We start from the raw sequence: 16,477 nt of genomic DNA, 5'->3' as shown, positions 1-16,477 counted from the left end.
CCCGGAGGACGAAGTCATTGATGAAGAATGGAGTTAGACGACAATGTTGAACCCAGAACAGGGTCGCCTGGTGGAGCAGGCAGCCAGGAACTGTTTACCACTCTAGAGGTGTCTAGCCAGTCTCAGTTGCTCCCAGTTGCTCTCAGGTGAGCAAGAAGAAGGAGAGAAGACACCTGGTAAGTGAATGTGGTTTGTGTAGTGTGGAGGTGGGCTCAGGGTATAAAAATGGGAAGGCTGGCTGTATTACTGTGTTCCCAGACATTTCCTGGGCAGCTAATCAATATGGCGGAACAGGGTATTGATGCATGCCAAGATCTCCTGGGAATCCTCCAGAGAGATCTCTAGGAAACTTCCTTGGAGGTCTCGGCATTCCTCTGCTGAAGGTTCCTTGGCAGAGCTGCTTTGTTCCTTCCCCCATTGTAGGAAACTTCCCGCGCCATTCAGCAATCACTTGTGCAGGGACCAAACCGGCACACAGGCGAGCAACATAGGGACCAGGGTGGAATCCACAAGTGTGTAGTAGATGTGCCCTTGTTTCCCTGCTTACCCTCAGGAGTGAGAGATCTACTACAATGACCCCTGCCTGTGGAAAATGTGGGAGAATTTAGATTTTTTTCCCCTAGTCAGCTGCACCGCATCCCTTCTACAGTGCTCTTTTTCCCATGTAGAGAGCCCTCCCCTCCAGCCAACACTCACCATGCTTTGGGTATTTGCCGAGATGTGCGCTTGCCAAGGGTCAGTGAGAGAGTGATTGTAATGTTACCAGAGGTGTATTTTACTGAAATGTTTCAATGCTGTGCATGAACTTAACAATCATGCTTCTGTGCATTGTTTCTTGTGTTTCTGCAGATGTGGCCTTAGAGACACCCCATACACACCAGCAGAGTGTCTCCGCGAGATAAGAAAGCGCACAAGATGGAGCAAAGAAGATATGTTCCGGGAGCAGGGCCGGATTAACTCTCCTGTGGGCCTGGGGCTATTAGATTTTGTGGGGCCCCTGTATACCAGTCTTTTTCCTGGGAGGGAGTTTGGTGCAGGAGGGGGCTGGGGCAGGGGACTGGGGTGCAGGAGGGGGTGCGGGGTCTGGGAGGGAGTTTGGGTGCAGGAGGGGATTCTGATCTGTGACAGGGGTTCAGGTGGAGGAGGGGGTGCGAGGTGCAGGCTCTGGCTGGGAGGCGCTTACCACAAGCAGCTCCCGGCCAGCGGTGCAGCAGGGCTCAGGCTGCCTCCCTGTCTGCCATAGACCCATGCCACTCCCGGAAGTGGCTGGCTGCTAGCACATCTCTAGGTGCCCCTTTGGGGGAGGAGGGCAGCAGGTCTCCATACACTGCCCTCACCTGCAAGTGCCGCCCCTGGCCAATGGAAGCTGTGGGGACAGTGCTGGGGGTGGGGCAGCGCACGGAGCTGCCTCCCCCACCCCTCGCCAGGGGCTGCAGAGATGTGCCAGCAGCAAGCCGCTTCCGGGAGCGGCGTGGGGCTATGGCAGGCAGGCAGCCTGCCTGAGAGCCCCTTTTAGCATCCCAGAGATTGCTGCCTGTAATTTATTTTTGCGGGGCCCTGAGCTGCAGCCCCTAAAGCTCCTGCCTTAATCCGGCCCTCTCCAGGAAGTAGAGGGAAGCCAAAAGGCAGGACAGAAAAGAAAATCAGGAATTCGTTAAGGACGCTACCGTGTTGATGATTAAAATCATGGAGGAACAAACAAGCAGATGCTGAAGTCCTTAATAATGCTGCAGACTGAGCAGATGTGTGCACGCCCTCCCCTGCAGCTCATTCAAAACTCTTTTCCGTGCCCTCCCCTCCCCCACCCAACTCTACCTGCACATTCCTTTCCGCTTTCTGGAAGTTCTCGGTTTCCCGTTCACTCCACCCTTTCAGACAACTTTCAAAATGATAGCTGGACCTACACACAGCTCTGAAAGTCTGCTCTTCCCTGGTACCACCTTTCCCACCAACTCTGTGTGTGTGTGTGTTGTTTTTTCTGAAATAATAGCAAAGTTTTGAACAATAACTAATCTTTATTTGTGTCTTACAAATTGAGATAGCAGGCACTACCAAGACATACATAGGCAGTTTAATCATTTACTTACTTGAATTTAAGGCCCATAATTTCACAATTTCTTCCTCGAATTACCCCCCTCTGATAGCCCTGGTATCTGGCCAGGCAGTCTGCCTCAGCATTCCACCCCTGAGCAAACCTTTCACCCTTAGCTTCATAAATATTATGCAACATATAACACGTGACTATGACAATGGGTATATTACCCTCACTGAGGTCTAACCTGCCATAAAGGCATCACCAGTACATCTTTAATCTGCCAAAGGCACATTCCACGGTCATCCGGCACCTACTCAGCCTGTTGTTGAACTGCTTCTTACTGCGATCCAATTTTCCCATGTAAGGTTTCATGAGCCATGGTTGTAAGAGGTTTCAGAGTAATAGCCGTGTTAGTCTGTATTCGCAAAAAGAAAAGGAGTACTTGTGGCACCTTAGAGACTAACCAATTTATTTGAGCATGAGCTTTCGTGAGCTACAGCTCACTTCGTCGGATGCATACCGTGGAAACTGCAGCAGACATTATATACACACAGAGATCATGACAGTGGGGTGGGAGGAGGTATTGTTTCATGATCTCTGTGTGTATATAATGTCTGCTGCAGTTTCCACGGTATGCATCCGATGAAGTCAGCTGTAGCTCACGAAAGCTCATGCTCAAATAAATTGGTTAGTCTCTAAGGTGCCACAAGTACTCCTTTTCTGGTTTTAAGAGGAACGCTGTGTCTCCCAAGATCACTATGGGCATTTCAACATTCCCTTCATGCACCTTCCCAGACCACCCAACGCTGATGTCAGTGAATTGCCCATGGTTATCCAGAAGCGCCTACAACACCATGGAGAAGTACCCCATCCTATTGATGTACTCTGTTGCAAGGTGGTCTGGTGCCAAAATTGGAATATGTGTGCCATCTATCTCCTGTCCACAGTTAGGGAAACCCGTTTCTGAAAAGCCATCCACTATTTCACGCACATTTCCCAGAGTCATGGTACTTCGTGGCAGGATGTGATTAAGTGATTTGAACACTTGCATTAACGCAGCCCCAGCGGTCGACTTCCCAACTCCAAACTGATTTGTGACCAACAGGTAGCAGTGTGGAGTCGCAAACTTCCACACTGCAATTGCCGCACGCTTCTCTATCAATAGGGCAGCTCTCATTCTGGTGTCCTTGTGCCTCAGTGCTGGGGTGAGCTCCACACACAGTTCCAAGAAGGTGGTTTTCCACATCCGAAAGTTCTGTAGCCAGTGCTTGTCATCCCCAGCCTGCATGACAGTACAATCCCACCATTTGGTGCTTGTTTCCTAAGCCCAAAAGCGATGATCCACTGTCTGCAGCTGTTCTGAGAATGCCAAAAGAAATCTAAAGTTGCTCCTAGCCATATCACACACCATGTCAAGCAACTGCGAGTCTTGTTCATTAGGAACTTCATGATTAACTGCACTGCCATTCGTGATGTGTTAATGACAGTTATCAGAGCACAGGAGAGCAGTGCGCGATCCATCCACAAAGATGCCGGAGTGCACAGCAAACAAGAGCTGTTGAAAAATGCCATGAAAGAAAGCCAGAAGACCATAGAATGCTGGGATGGAAAATGATGCATCATGGGACATTGAACCTGATCTCAAGATGTGCCCCGATCCACTCCGCCTTCCCACTAGACCTAGCGGCAGGTGTTAAACTGCACTGTGGGATAGGTACTCACAGTGCATTGTTCACACTGTCAATGATAGTGCCCCAATTGTGGACGCACTCCACCGACAGAGGGAACAAGTGTGATCATGCAATACCGATTTTTATTATAGCTCTTTTTGAGTGTCAACATAACTTTTGTGAACAAAACTCTGTAGTGTAGACAGGGCCTAGATGTACAAGTGTGGCTGCAGTGGGGTTTCAACGTGCGTGTTTGTGTATAGGTGGGGTTTGGGGGCATATGAGCGGGTTGCAAAGGGGGGTTAAAGTGTTTGTGTGAGGGAGACTGCAACTGGGTTTGTGGAGGTTTTAGAGGGGCTGCACTGGGATTTTGAGATGTGTGAGAGGGAGGTTGCAATAAGGTTTATGGGGATTATGGATGAGGCTGCAGGGGGGATTTGAGGCTTGTGATGGGTGCAGTAGGTAGGTGTGAGTGGGGGTTGCAGTGAGGTTTGCAGGGGGGATGTGGAGCAGCAGTGGCATCTGAGATGTCTGAGGGTTATTAGGAGATGCGAGGGGGCAGCAGTGGAGTTTGTGGGGGTTAAGAGGGTTGCAGCAGGGTTTGGGCAATTAGGCAGCAGTGTGGTTTGAGGAGTGTGAGGAGGAGCGGTAGGTAGAGTAGCAGTAGGACATGTGGGTGGCTATAGTGGGGCTTATAGGGGGCCATGGGAGTAGAGTTTGCAGGGGCTATGGGGCGGCAGTAAAGTGTGAGCGGGTTACAGTGACGGGCTATGGGCGGCAGTAGGGTGTGAGCAGGTTACAGTGACAGGCTATGGGTGGCAGTAGCGTATGAGGGGGGGTTGCAGTGATGGGCTATGGGGCGGCAGTGAAGTGTGAGCGGGTTACAGTGATGGGCTGTGCATGGCAGTAGGGTGTGAAAGGAGTGACAGTGATGGGCTATGGGTCGGCAATGTGCTGTGAGGGGGTGGGGGACAGCAGTAGGGTGTGATGGGGGTTTACAGGGCGGCAGTGCAATGGAGGGGTGGTGGCAGCAGTACGGTGAGGGAAGGCTATGGGGCGGCAGTGCAGGGTGAGGGATGGATTCATGGGGCAGCAGGAAGAGGGGGCGGCCATGCAGTGTGTGTAGGGGCTATGGGTTGGCAATGCGCTGTGAGGGGATGGGGGGCAGCAGTAGGGTGTGATGGGGGTTTATGGGGTGGCAGTGCAGTGTGGAGGGGGTGGGGGCAGCAGTGCAGTGTGAGGGGGTGAGGTGGCAGTACGGTGTGAGGGAGTCTATGGGGCGGCCCGGCGGTGTGAGGGGGAGAAGTCTGGGGGGGCCAGGCAGTGTGGGGGTGCTATGGGGTGGCAGTGCAGTGTGAGGGATGGGTTCATGGGGCGGCAGGAAGAGGGGGCGGCTGTGCAGTGTGTGTGTGGGGGGCTATGTGTCGGCAATGCACTGTGAAGGGTATGGGGGCAGCAGTACGGTGTGAGGGGGGCTCTGGGGCGGCAGTGTGCTGTGAGGGAGTGCTATGGGGCGGCAGTGTAGTGTGTGGAGAGTCTATGGGGCTGCTGGGAGGTGTTCGGGGGGGGGGTGAGTCTAGGGGGGCCGGGCGCTGTGCCGGGAGCTGAGGCGGCAGCACGGTGTGACGGGCTCTATGGGGCTGCCGGGCGGTGTGGGAGGGGCTGAGGCGGCAGCCCGCTGTGACGGGGTCTATGGGGTGGCCGGGCGGTATGCGGGGGGGCTGAGGCGGCAGCCTGGTGTGACGGGGTCTATGGGGCGGCCGGGCGGTGGGCTCAGGCGGCAGCCCGCTGTGAGGGGCTCTATGGGGCGGCCGGGCGGTGTGCGGGGGGGGGCTGAGGCGGCAGCCCGGTGTGACGGGCTCTATGGGGCGGCCGGGCGGTGTGCGGGGGGGCTGAGGCGGCAGCCAAGTGTGACGGGCTCTCTGGGGCGGCCGGGCGGTGTGCTGGGGGGACTGAGGCGGCAACCCAGTGTGACGGGCTCTATGGGGCTGCCGGGCGGTGTGCGGGGGGGCTGAGGCGGCAGCACGGTGTGACGGGCTCTATTGGGCGGCCGGGCGGTGTGCTGGGGGGGACTGAGGCGGCAGCCCGGTGTGACGGGCTCTATGGGGCGGCCGGGCGGTGTGCTGGGGGGGGACTGAGGCGGCAACCCAGTGTGACGGGCTCTATGGGGCTGCCGGGCGGTGTGCGGGGGGGCTGAGGCGGCAGCACGGTGTGACGGGCTCTATGGGGCGGCCGGGCGGTGAGCGGGGGGGGCTGAGGCGGCAGCCGGGTGTGACGGGCTCTATTGGGCGGCCGGGCGGTGTGCTGGGGGGGGCTGAGGCGGCAGCACGGTGTGACGGGCTCTATGGGGCGGCCGGGCGGTGTGCTGGGGGGGACTGAGGAGGCAGCACGGTGTGACGGGCTCTATGGGGCGGCCGGGCGGTGTGCTGGGGGGGACTGAGGCGACAGCACGGTGTGACGGGCTCTATGGGGCTGCCGGGCGGTGAGCGGGGGGGCTGAGGCGGCAGCCGGGTGTGACGGGCTCTATGGGGCGGCCGGGCGGTGTGCTGGGGGGGACTGAGGCGGCAGCACGGTGTGACGGGCTCTATGGGGCGGCCGGGCGGTGTGCTGCGGGGGGACTGAGGCGGCAGCACGGTGTGACGGGCTCTATGGGGCGGCCGGGCGCTGTGCGGGGGGCTGAGGCGGCAGCACGGTGTGCGGGAGGTCTGTGGGGCGGTGTGCGAGACCCGGGGGCAGCAGGGCTCCCGGCGGAAACCCTCCCCGAGCCACCATCGGCAGCAGTCGCCCGCCCCGGGTAGAAGCCGGGGGCGGGGCCGCGCATTGTGACGGCGCCGTGTCTCCGCCTCCCCCCTCCCTGTAGGGTGGTGCGGGCTGCCGCAGGCCGAGGCCCGAGCGCGAAAGGAACATGGAGGAGGCCGCACTGCGGGGGGCCTGGCCCGTCCAGGAGGCGGGAGCAGGACTATAGCGAGGTCCCTGGGCCAGAGACTGGTACGAGGCGGCGGGTCCCGGGGGATGGCGGCCCCTGGTCCCCCGCAGCTGCCGGGGCTGGGGCTGGGCCCGCGGCTCCGAACAGGGCTGGAAGTTGCGCTGCGGGTGCCCAGCCTCTTCCTCATCGACGCCATCTTCAACTCTTACCCCCTGCCGGGGGGCTCCCTGTGCGCCGGGCTCCTGGGGGTGCTGCTGCGGCTGCTGGGTGAGAGACCCCCCCACCGTGCGCCGGGCTCCTGGGGGTGGTGCTGGGGGAGAGACACCCCCTTTCTTCCCCTCCCCCTGTTCACCGGGCTCCTGGGGGTGCTGCTGGGGGAGACCTCTTCCACTGTACATCCCCTTTCTTATCCCACCCCGGCTCCTGGAGGCACTGCCGCGGGGGCTGGGTATCCCCCTGGGCCCCGGGGCATACCTGCACTTTCCCAACTGTCCGCCACCCTCCTTGTTGTGTATATAATGTCTTCTGCAGTTTCTACGGTATGCATCCGATGAAGTGAGCTGTAGCTCACGAAAGCTCATGCTCAGATAAATTGGTTAGTCTCTAAGGTGCCACAAGTACTCCTTTCCTCCTTGTTGGTGCATCCGCACACCTCCCGGCCGCCTCCCTCCCCACTTCGAGCTCAGCCGAGTCACCCGCCAGCCTCTGTCTCGTGGCTGCTGCTTTCCCCATAACTCTTCTTGGTGTCTTACGCCGCCTGTTTCCCCGCAACCCTTCTATACCTAGGGCCCCTTCCCTCGAGTGCCTCCACGTTTCTTCTCCTTCCTGTTTCACTGCCAGCTGATCCGAATTCTCTAGTCTCTGTTCTGTTGCCCTACTTCTCTTTTTTACCTGTATTGAGCAGTTATGTCTGCACTTTCCTCCTCTCCTGCTGCTGGTCTGACTTCATTGAGCTCATAGCGCTTCACTCTTTTTTATTCTCCACTCATCATTTTTTTCCTTCTGCTTCAGCATCTCTCCCTCCTAACAGCAGCAAGTTGAGAGCTGATTCCTTCTGCTACATATCTCCTAACTGAAGTAAACAGAAGAGATTTCTTCTGCTCCTCTTTCCTCATTCTCTTGCTTTTTGCGTGTGGCTCCTAACCTGCCCTCAAATGAGATATTTTTGCCCCTCAGTAACAATTTGAGAACCCTAGAAAATTTTAAAATTCCATCTAAGTGTTAGGAATTATGATTGTAACTTTATCCGGCTAACAAAGCCTGCAAGTGATGCTGAAGCTAATACCTTCAGTGTCTCTAAAATAGATTACACCGTGGTAATGGGTCTTCTGCTATGTGACCATTTTGCATTACTATCCATTTCTCTTTAGAGTTTTTCTTTTTCTCCATATTTGAGATTGTAATGTTCTGTGTAGTCTGGAGATTTTCAACAGTCCTTTGCTTGGTGATCTTACACATATCACATTCTGATAAGAGAGACTTTAAAAAACAACCACCAGAAGTGTAATATGCTTTGTTGAAACATACTTCAAAATCTTTGAATGTAATAGAATCACAGAAGTGTGGGACTGGAAGAGACCTCAAGAGGTCATCTAGTATTTAGTGGAGTCCCTTGCACTCAAGGCAGGGCTACATAATAACTAGACCATTCCTGACAGGTGTTCCTAACCTGTTCTTAAAAACCTTCAGTGACAGAGATTCCACAGCCTCTCTAGTCAATTTGTTCCTGGGCTTAACCACCCTGACAGGAAGTTTTTCCTCATGTCAAACCTAAACCTCCCTTGCTGCAATCTAAGCCTATTGCTTCTTGTCCTATCTCCAAAGATTAACAAGAACAGTTTTTCACCTTCATCTTTGTAACAACCTTTTACGTACTTTAAAACTGCAGTGTGGAGGGATAGCTCAGTGGTTTGAGCATTGGTCTGCTAAACCCAGAGTTGTGAGTTCAATCCTTGAGGGGGCCATTTAGGGATGGGGTAAAAATTGGGGATTGGTCCTGCTTTGAGCAGGGGGTTGGACTAGATGACCTCCTGAGGTCCCTTCCAACCCTGTGATTCTATGATCATGTCTCCCCTCAGTCTTCTCTTCCTCAGATTAAAGAAACCCAGTTTTTTCAATCATATAGCTTATAAAGTACATGAAAAAGAATTCCCAGATAGGGAAAAAGTGAAACTTGGCAGGAGTCATGGTTGATATTGGGGAATTTTTCATTGTTTTCCTGTGTGATATATAATATATTTATATTACAGTAGTGTCCCTGTGTCCCATAAACAGGACTGGGATACTATTGTCCTAAGCACGGTACAAATGCAGTTCCCACCTGTACAGAGTTTGCAATCCCAAAAGACAGGAGAGAGGCAGAAGGTGGGGGAAGGGAACACAAAATACAATGTTTCAGAGTAGCAGCCCTGTTAGTTTGTATCTGCAAAAAGAAAAGGAGTACTTGTGGCACCTTAGAGACTAACCAATTTATTAGAGCATAAGCTTTCATGAGCTACAGCTCACTTTGTCGGACGCATACAGTGGAAAATATAGCGGGGAGATTTTATATACACAGAGAACATGAAACAATGGGTGTTACCATACAGACTGTAACAAGAGTGACAAGGTGAGCTATTATCAGCAGAAGAGCGGCGGGGGGCAGAACCTTTTGTAGTGATAGTCAAGGTGGGTCATTTCCAGCACTTTACAAGAACAGTAGGAGCAGAAATCATAGACTGTCAGGGTTGGAAGGGACCTCAGGAGGTCATCTAGTCCAACCCCCTGCTTAAAGCAGGACCAATCCCCGATTTTTGCCCCAGATCCCTAAATGGCCCCCTCAAGGATTGAACTCACAACCCTGGGTTTAGCAGGCCAATGCTCAAACCACTGGGCTATCCATCCCTGCCACCCACAAAGAGAAATAGTTTTACTGGAGTGGATGTGTCATTACACAAAGGCTTCTTGTGGCTGCTGCTCCTCATGTGAAGAATTGGGTAGGCTACATGGCTCAGTGCCTAGGTGAGTTCATGGATTGTAGTATGCAGGCTAGAAAGCCTTCATGTGCCCACTGTGCCTTCAGTTGAAGCTGGTAGTGGTGCTTTTGGAGAAGGAGCCCTTCTTGTTCCTGCTTTTCTGTATGTTGGGAGAAAGGGAGGGGGATAAATGGTTCCTGTTCATTAGGAAGGTCTCTCTTGTCTTGCGGGACTGGAAGGCCCTGACTTACTCCCTCTGTTCCCTAAGCTGGTGTGGGCACTACCTTAAACTGATAAATTACCTTTTTTTTTTAAGTGATACTTCTAAATGTCTCGTTTAGAACACCTTTCAAACACCTTTCAAAGTCCTGTTTTGTATGAGGCAGATGCTTTAGAAAGTGCCTTGGAATTAATCCCACATAAATGAGAGTTGGTGTGTTTGTTATTGGATGATCTCTGTTAAGTGTCTAATAATATGATTATGGCACTCTTCAGAATGGTGTCTGTATGATAGGTTTTTGGAGAAGGAGCGGGTAATCATTTTGTTCTTTGTTTATTTTTCCTCCATGGAAAGTTTTGGAAGAAAGCTTATGCTCAAATAAATTTGTTAGTCTCTAAAGTGCCACAGGTACTCCTTTTCTTTTTTTAAAAACTAAACTGGTTGCAGCATTTGATATACTTTTATAAAAATAGGATAAATACCCTAATTTAGCTATGGATGGGAGGAAAGGTTATGTGTCCCAATGAAATTTCATTGATACTGTTGGAGAGTGCTGTTTGAATAGTTTTGAAACGCTATTCCAGATAGTATATCTTGTTTTGAGAAGAATGAATGGAATGCTGTACAGTTATGGTACATTATGGAATCCTGTTGCTTCCGTTTAAATTTTGTATTCAGTTCTGCCCTGATTTGCTTCCTATGTAAGTAACCACATTGGCTTCAACTGGGATTAGGTGAATAGGAAGTCAGGGCAGAATGGAGTCCTAAAACTATTTCCAAGCTTTCTCTAACCTTTCTGCTTAACCTCTCACTTTATCTCCCTAGTTACACACTCTCCTTTCACCATCTCCTTTGGCTCCCAGTTTTCTTTAAGCATTAAAATCATTTCTGGGGTCATGTGTGTCTAATGCATTAAATTGTCACTTCAGAAGGCAATATCTCTTCTTTGGGGTGTGCTGATTTGACAGGTTCACTGGAGATGTTGCTTTCTAAGTGTAGATTGAGCTTGAGGTGGACAGAGTTGGGGCTGGAAAGACAGTTCAGTGGCTGATTAAAGAGTTAAAAAATAAATAGTATGTGGACAAGTAATAGTTCCTTCTAATATAGTTCGTATATTACTGACTTTTGAATACTCTGTTGAATTCTGGGTACCACATTACCAGAAAGATATTGACAAATTGCAGGGAGTGCAGCTGAGAATAGAAACAAGGGAATGAGAGGTATTGATTACAGTATAAGGGAAGATACAAATTACACTATTAGTAATGTCATCCTCATGTTAAGATAATTGTTTTTTACTGTTTGTAAATCTTTGTTCTCAGAGGATTTAGAGCATTGTGCAACAATCAATTTAAAATATTATTTTCAGAAAGCAACCGGGTTCTGTCCTTATATAAAACACATGAACCAGGTATGATATATTTGGATTTTCCAGATGAAGTTGCTAGCAACTCACGATATGTGTATAGCTAGAACTACACTGGTACTGGGTACAATCCTATCCCGAGCAGGTGCCTGCAGCTCTTCATTACCCAGAATGGTGTGTTATTGCAGAAGCGCAAAAAAAAAAAAAAAAAAAATCCTCACGATATTAGTCAAAATTTATCCAGACTGGTTTGAATGTGAACACTGTCGCATGGGCAGAAGGGCCATGGACGAGTGAGGTATTACAGAGGCTAGTGTGAGTCCCATTTATTTAACATTTTCATTAAAGACTTGGAGGTGGTTGTTGAGGTGATAAATGGCACACTAATGAAATTCATAGATGATACTAAAGAAGGAGGCATTGGAAGGACAGAGATAATACAAATATATGTAGAGATTAGAAACATGGCCCAAGAAAAACACAACAAGATTAAACATGGAAAAATGCAAGCTTTTAAATCTGGGGCAAAAGACATCACAAATTCTATATGAGGGAAAAATGTGGCAAACAAATATGCTGAGATCTGAAATTGACAGACAACGAATTCGGTGTGAGTTTTCACTGTGATATGGCAGGCAAAGACCAATGCTTTTGTACACACATCACAGAATTCTATCATGTCACAAAACAAGTAGGTAATAGTTCCTCTCTGTATGAGTTTGTTCAGTTCTGAACACCTTATTACAAGACCTTATAAGAGAGAGAGATAAATTAGAGCAGGGGCAGGCAGACCTTTTGGCCTGAGGGCCACATCGGGTTTCTGAAATTGTATAGAGGTCCGGCACCTGCCCCCATCTGACCCCCCCCCGCTTCTCGCCCCCTGTCCCTTGGCAGCCCCCCTGCCTCATCCAACCCCTCCTCTCATTCCTGACTGCCCCCCGCCGCCCCATCCAGCCACCACTTCTCCCTGACCGTCTCTGGAACCCCATGCCCCCATTCAACTCCCCTGTTCCCTGCCCTCTGACCGCCCCGACCCCTATCCACACCCCCGCCCACTGACCATCACCCCAAACTCCCCTGCCCTCTATCCAAACCCCCACCCCCTTACCGCGCTGCCTGGAGCGCTGGCAGCACTACAGCCGCGGTGCCCAGAGCACCGGGACAGGCTGCTGTACCGCCCGGCTGGAGCCAGCCATACCACCACGCAGCACAGAGCACCGGGTCAGGCTGTGACTCTGCAGCTCCGCTGCCCAGAGGATTGTGCCGGTGGTGCAGTGAGCTGAGGCTGCGGGGGGAGGGGGAACAGCAGGGAAGGTTCTGGGGGTTAGCCTTCCAGGCCAGGAGCTCAGGGGCTGGGCACGAGTGTCCCATGGGCCGTACTTTGAACTCCCTCTAATTCAGAGGTGGGCAAACAAGACCAATAAAAGTAAATCTGTACACATATAAAAAAAAAAAAGATGAAATTACATAGGATGAGACATAACAATTCAAAAATATCTGAATAGTATAAATATCAAATTATGTCAAATTATTTATGGTCGTACAAGGATGTATATCTAGAAGTTACAAGATGAAATTAATAAACATTTTTTCTGAAAACTTCCTAACAATCTATTAAGCTGTGGAACGGAATCCTAAAATTCCCTCCATAATGTAGGAAAACTAAATCTAGCTAGACTGGGAAAACAAACTTTAAAATGTGTTATAGGGAATGGCCTACAGTGACTAGTATCTATTCTATTTTCCAATTAGGTCTAATTTCTGTGATTGTCTCTCAGCTTGTAAGAGCAGTATGTTTTTGGTTTCTCTAGACCAGTGTTGCTCAGCCAGTGGGTTGTAACCCGCAGCAGGGTCATGAAAGGAATTGGGTTGGGGAGGTTGGGGTATCACAGTCTAAAACAAAAAAAATCTTCCCCTATTCCCTGCAGACCCTTACCCTTCAAATCAAGTATTCCCTACCAATCTCTCGACACACACAAAAATATATAGGTTTATCATTGTTAATACATTTACTATAAAAGTAAGAGTGAAAATGTTAGATTGCAAAATTTGATTTTGAATAAGTGGTCACCAATCTCAAAAGGTTGAAAAATGCTGCCTCAAGCAAATTGGAGCGGATTGTTTTGTCATTTGAGTCAAACAGCTGTTAGAAATATGTAAAAAAAATTGTAGGTTTTACCCTAGGTTTTCAGCAACTTTCTACAGATCTGGATAGGAATATGGTATCCTGTATGAAAATGAATGTGCACAGTTGTATTCTTGGCTTTCTCTCTTACTATCATACTTATATTACAAAAATAATTGGTTTCCTATCGTCAAACTAAAAAGTTAAACTAATTGGACACTAGATTATTTAAGGTGTTGATTGAAGTGAACACCTCAAAATAGCAGCAATTTAAGAATGTCTGAAGGTTTCAAAATATATTCTGATAGCAACATTTTACTTATACTGTTCTCTAAATTTTAAAAATAATTAAAAAAAAAAGTTAGTGAAAGGCTCTGGATTAATTGTCCTACAGATTGAAGTCCTCTATAGATTCACAGTACTTGAAGAGTTCAGGCATTGGCAATTCAGTGCTTTTGTCAAAAATAAGTTATTTGGCTCAATACGGGTGTAGCTGAGTGGAAATTTAGTGGTGTGTGATATACAGAAAGTCAGACTAGATGAACAAATGTCCCATCAGGTCTTAAAATCTATGAATCTCCCTGCATTGTGTCTCAATACTGATCTGGAAGGATCCCACTCTACCGAGATGGGGGAAGTAGTTAAGTCTTTGTATTGAAATTGCAAAAAAGACAGACAGTTGTGGTGGTGACTTACTATTTTTGCATAATTGGTGTGGGGCTCACTTTTTGTGTGTATTAAAAGCAAGTTAAGTAGTCCTGTACCCTGGTGCCTCTTGCACAGAAAAAGCTAAAGTTTAAACAGTAGCTCTATTCACAAATGTTTTTTAGAAATGTTTAAAGGTAAATAAAAGCATCAAAGCTAAAAACTCTGAACTGTGTATCATGAGAGTTAATAGGTAAAATGCGTATGTCTAATTTCTGCTGAAAACTAAATGATTTCATTCTGTTTTTTAGGGGTCTTTGTATCCAGTGTTGTTCTGGTCTTGCAACAGCGAGCACTTTTCAAGTTTTATATGATCAGCTCAGCATTTCTGCTAGCTGCAACCTCAGTGTTGGTGAATTATTATGCTTCTTTGCACATAAACTTCTACAGTGCTTACTACACAGCAGCTTTTGGAATTCAGTTCCTCCCTCATAAAGGACCCTCACTATGGATGGCACTTTCTATCCTTCAGCTTACCTTTGGGATTGGATATGTTACATTGTTAAACGTACAGTCCATATACTCCCAACTAATCATACTGGATATACTGATTCCTATAATAGGCTTGATCATTGAATTACCTTTAAATGTCAGACAGATTTTAGTTTTTATTTCAGGCCTAATTCTGACATTACATACCACAATCAATTTAGTTATGAAAATTAAATGGTTCTATTATTCCACACGATACGTTTATCTCCTTTTAAGGCATATGTATCGCATTTATGGATTACAGTTATTGATGGAAGATACGTGGAAAAGGATTCGTTTTCCAGCTGTACTGCGTGTGTTCTGGCTAACGAGACTTACAGCACAAGCAGTTGTGTTAACTTATGTTGTCAAGATGGCAGAAACTAATACAGAAGAGAAGTTCTACTTGATTTCTTGGGAAAATTGTTGGGAACTAGTTTGCAGTCTTATAATAAGTGGGTGTGATTCTACTTTAACTGTCTTAGGCATGAGCGCTGTAATTTCTTCAGTAGCCCATTATTTGGGACTGGGTATTTTGGCCTTTATTGGATCAACTGATGAAGATGACAAGAGGCTTGGTTTTGTAGCACCTGTTTTATTTTTTATTTTGGCTCTGCAGACTGGCTTAAGTGGTCTAAAGCCAGAAGAGAGACTAGTTCGCCTAAGTCGAAACATGTGCCTTTTGTTAACTGCAGTCCTGCATTTTATCCATGGAATGACAGACCCTGTACTAATGTCTCTCAGTGCCTCCCATGTGTCATCATTTCGCAGACACTTCCCTGTACTTCTTGTTTCAGCTTGCCTTTTTATTCTTCCAGTTCTGCTCAGTTATATCCTTTGGCACCACTATGCACTAAATACATGGCTTTTTGCAGTTACAGCATTCTGTGTGGAACTTTGCCTAAAAGTAATTGTTTCTATCACGGTTTATGTACTATTCATGATTGATGGCTACTATAATGTCCTATGGGAAAAGCTTGATGATTATGTCTACTATGTTCGTTCAACAGGCAATATTATTGAGTTTATATTTGGTGTGATCATGTTTGGAAATGGAGCTTATACCATGGTATTTGAATCAGGAAGTAAGATTCGGGCTTGCATGATGTGTCTACATGCTTATTTCAACATCTACTTGCAAGCAAAGAATGGCTGGAAAACTTTTATAAATCGGAGGACAGCTGTTAAGAAAATAAACTCACTTCCTGAAGTAAAAGGAAGTCGGTTACATGAAATAGATGATGTATGTGCAATCTGCTACCATGAGTTTACTACATCTGCTCGTATTACTCCATGCAATCATTACTTTCATGCACTTTGCCTTCGGAAATGGCTCTATATTCAAGACACTTGTCCAATGTGCCATCAAAAAGTATATATTGAAGAAAAGGAAAATGCAAATATCTCTAACAATGGGTTTGTTGCACCTAATGAAAATCCTGTAGAAGTTGCAGAAGAAGCTGCTCATGAAATAAATGAAGATAATGACAGTACTGACAGTGGTGATGATGATGACTGTGTGGCAGAACACCAGAATGAGACTCTTAATGTTGATTCTGACTCCGTGGGTGACTAAAATCACTGAGGTATTTGTTTAAAATGGAGTTCAACAACAGAATAAAAGTTTCACTTCACTGTATACTTAAGCACAACAATGGTATCTCAGTGTTGTCTGTGAATGGTTGTCATTTACTCTGGTGTGCTACTGTAAATATACCACTAATTATTTCCAGTCTCTTTCATGACTACCTTAAACTTGTGTACATTATTGTACATGGAATAAAATGTTGTCACATGTTTAAGACAAAGTTGGACAAACACTTGATATAGTGACACATGTAATCCATCTGCTGTGCCAAAGGCTGCATGCTAAATTCTAGAACAATGATTTTTGGCTGTGAGTTAAACTATTGGAGAAAAAAGACCTTCAGTATGCCTGGAAGACACAATTAGAGATGAAATGTTTTGAACCTATAAATTTAAAAACATTAGCAGAACATTATAG

The 16,477-nt window shown here is 48.1% G+C and overlaps 1 protein-coding gene across 1 annotated transcript; it reads left to right on the top strand.

The window, feature by feature from the left end:
• The first annotated feature begins 6,577 nt into the window (after positions 1-6,577).
• Positions 6,578-16,127, top strand: RNF139 (ring finger protein 139). Its single transcript, XM_077809811.1, has 2 exons — positions 6,578-6,898; positions 14,253-16,127. The coding sequence occupies exons 1-2, from the start codon at positions 6,718-6,720 to the stop codon at positions 16,046-16,048; spliced, it is 1,977 nt and encodes a 658-aa protein (XP_077665937.1). The 5' UTR covers positions 6,578-6,717; the 3' UTR covers positions 16,049-16,127.
• The last annotated feature ends 350 nt before the right edge of the window (positions 16,128-16,477 follow it).

The sequence above is a fragment of the Eretmochelys imbricata genome, chromosome 2 (assembly GCF_965152235.1).
Source record: "Eretmochelys imbricata isolate rEreImb1 chromosome 2, rEreImb1.hap1, whole genome shotgun sequence".
In the NCBI taxonomy this organism is placed as follows: Eukaryota; Metazoa; Chordata; order Testudines; family Cheloniidae; genus Eretmochelys; species Eretmochelys imbricata.
This window is presented reverse-complemented; position numbering and strand designations above follow the sequence as displayed.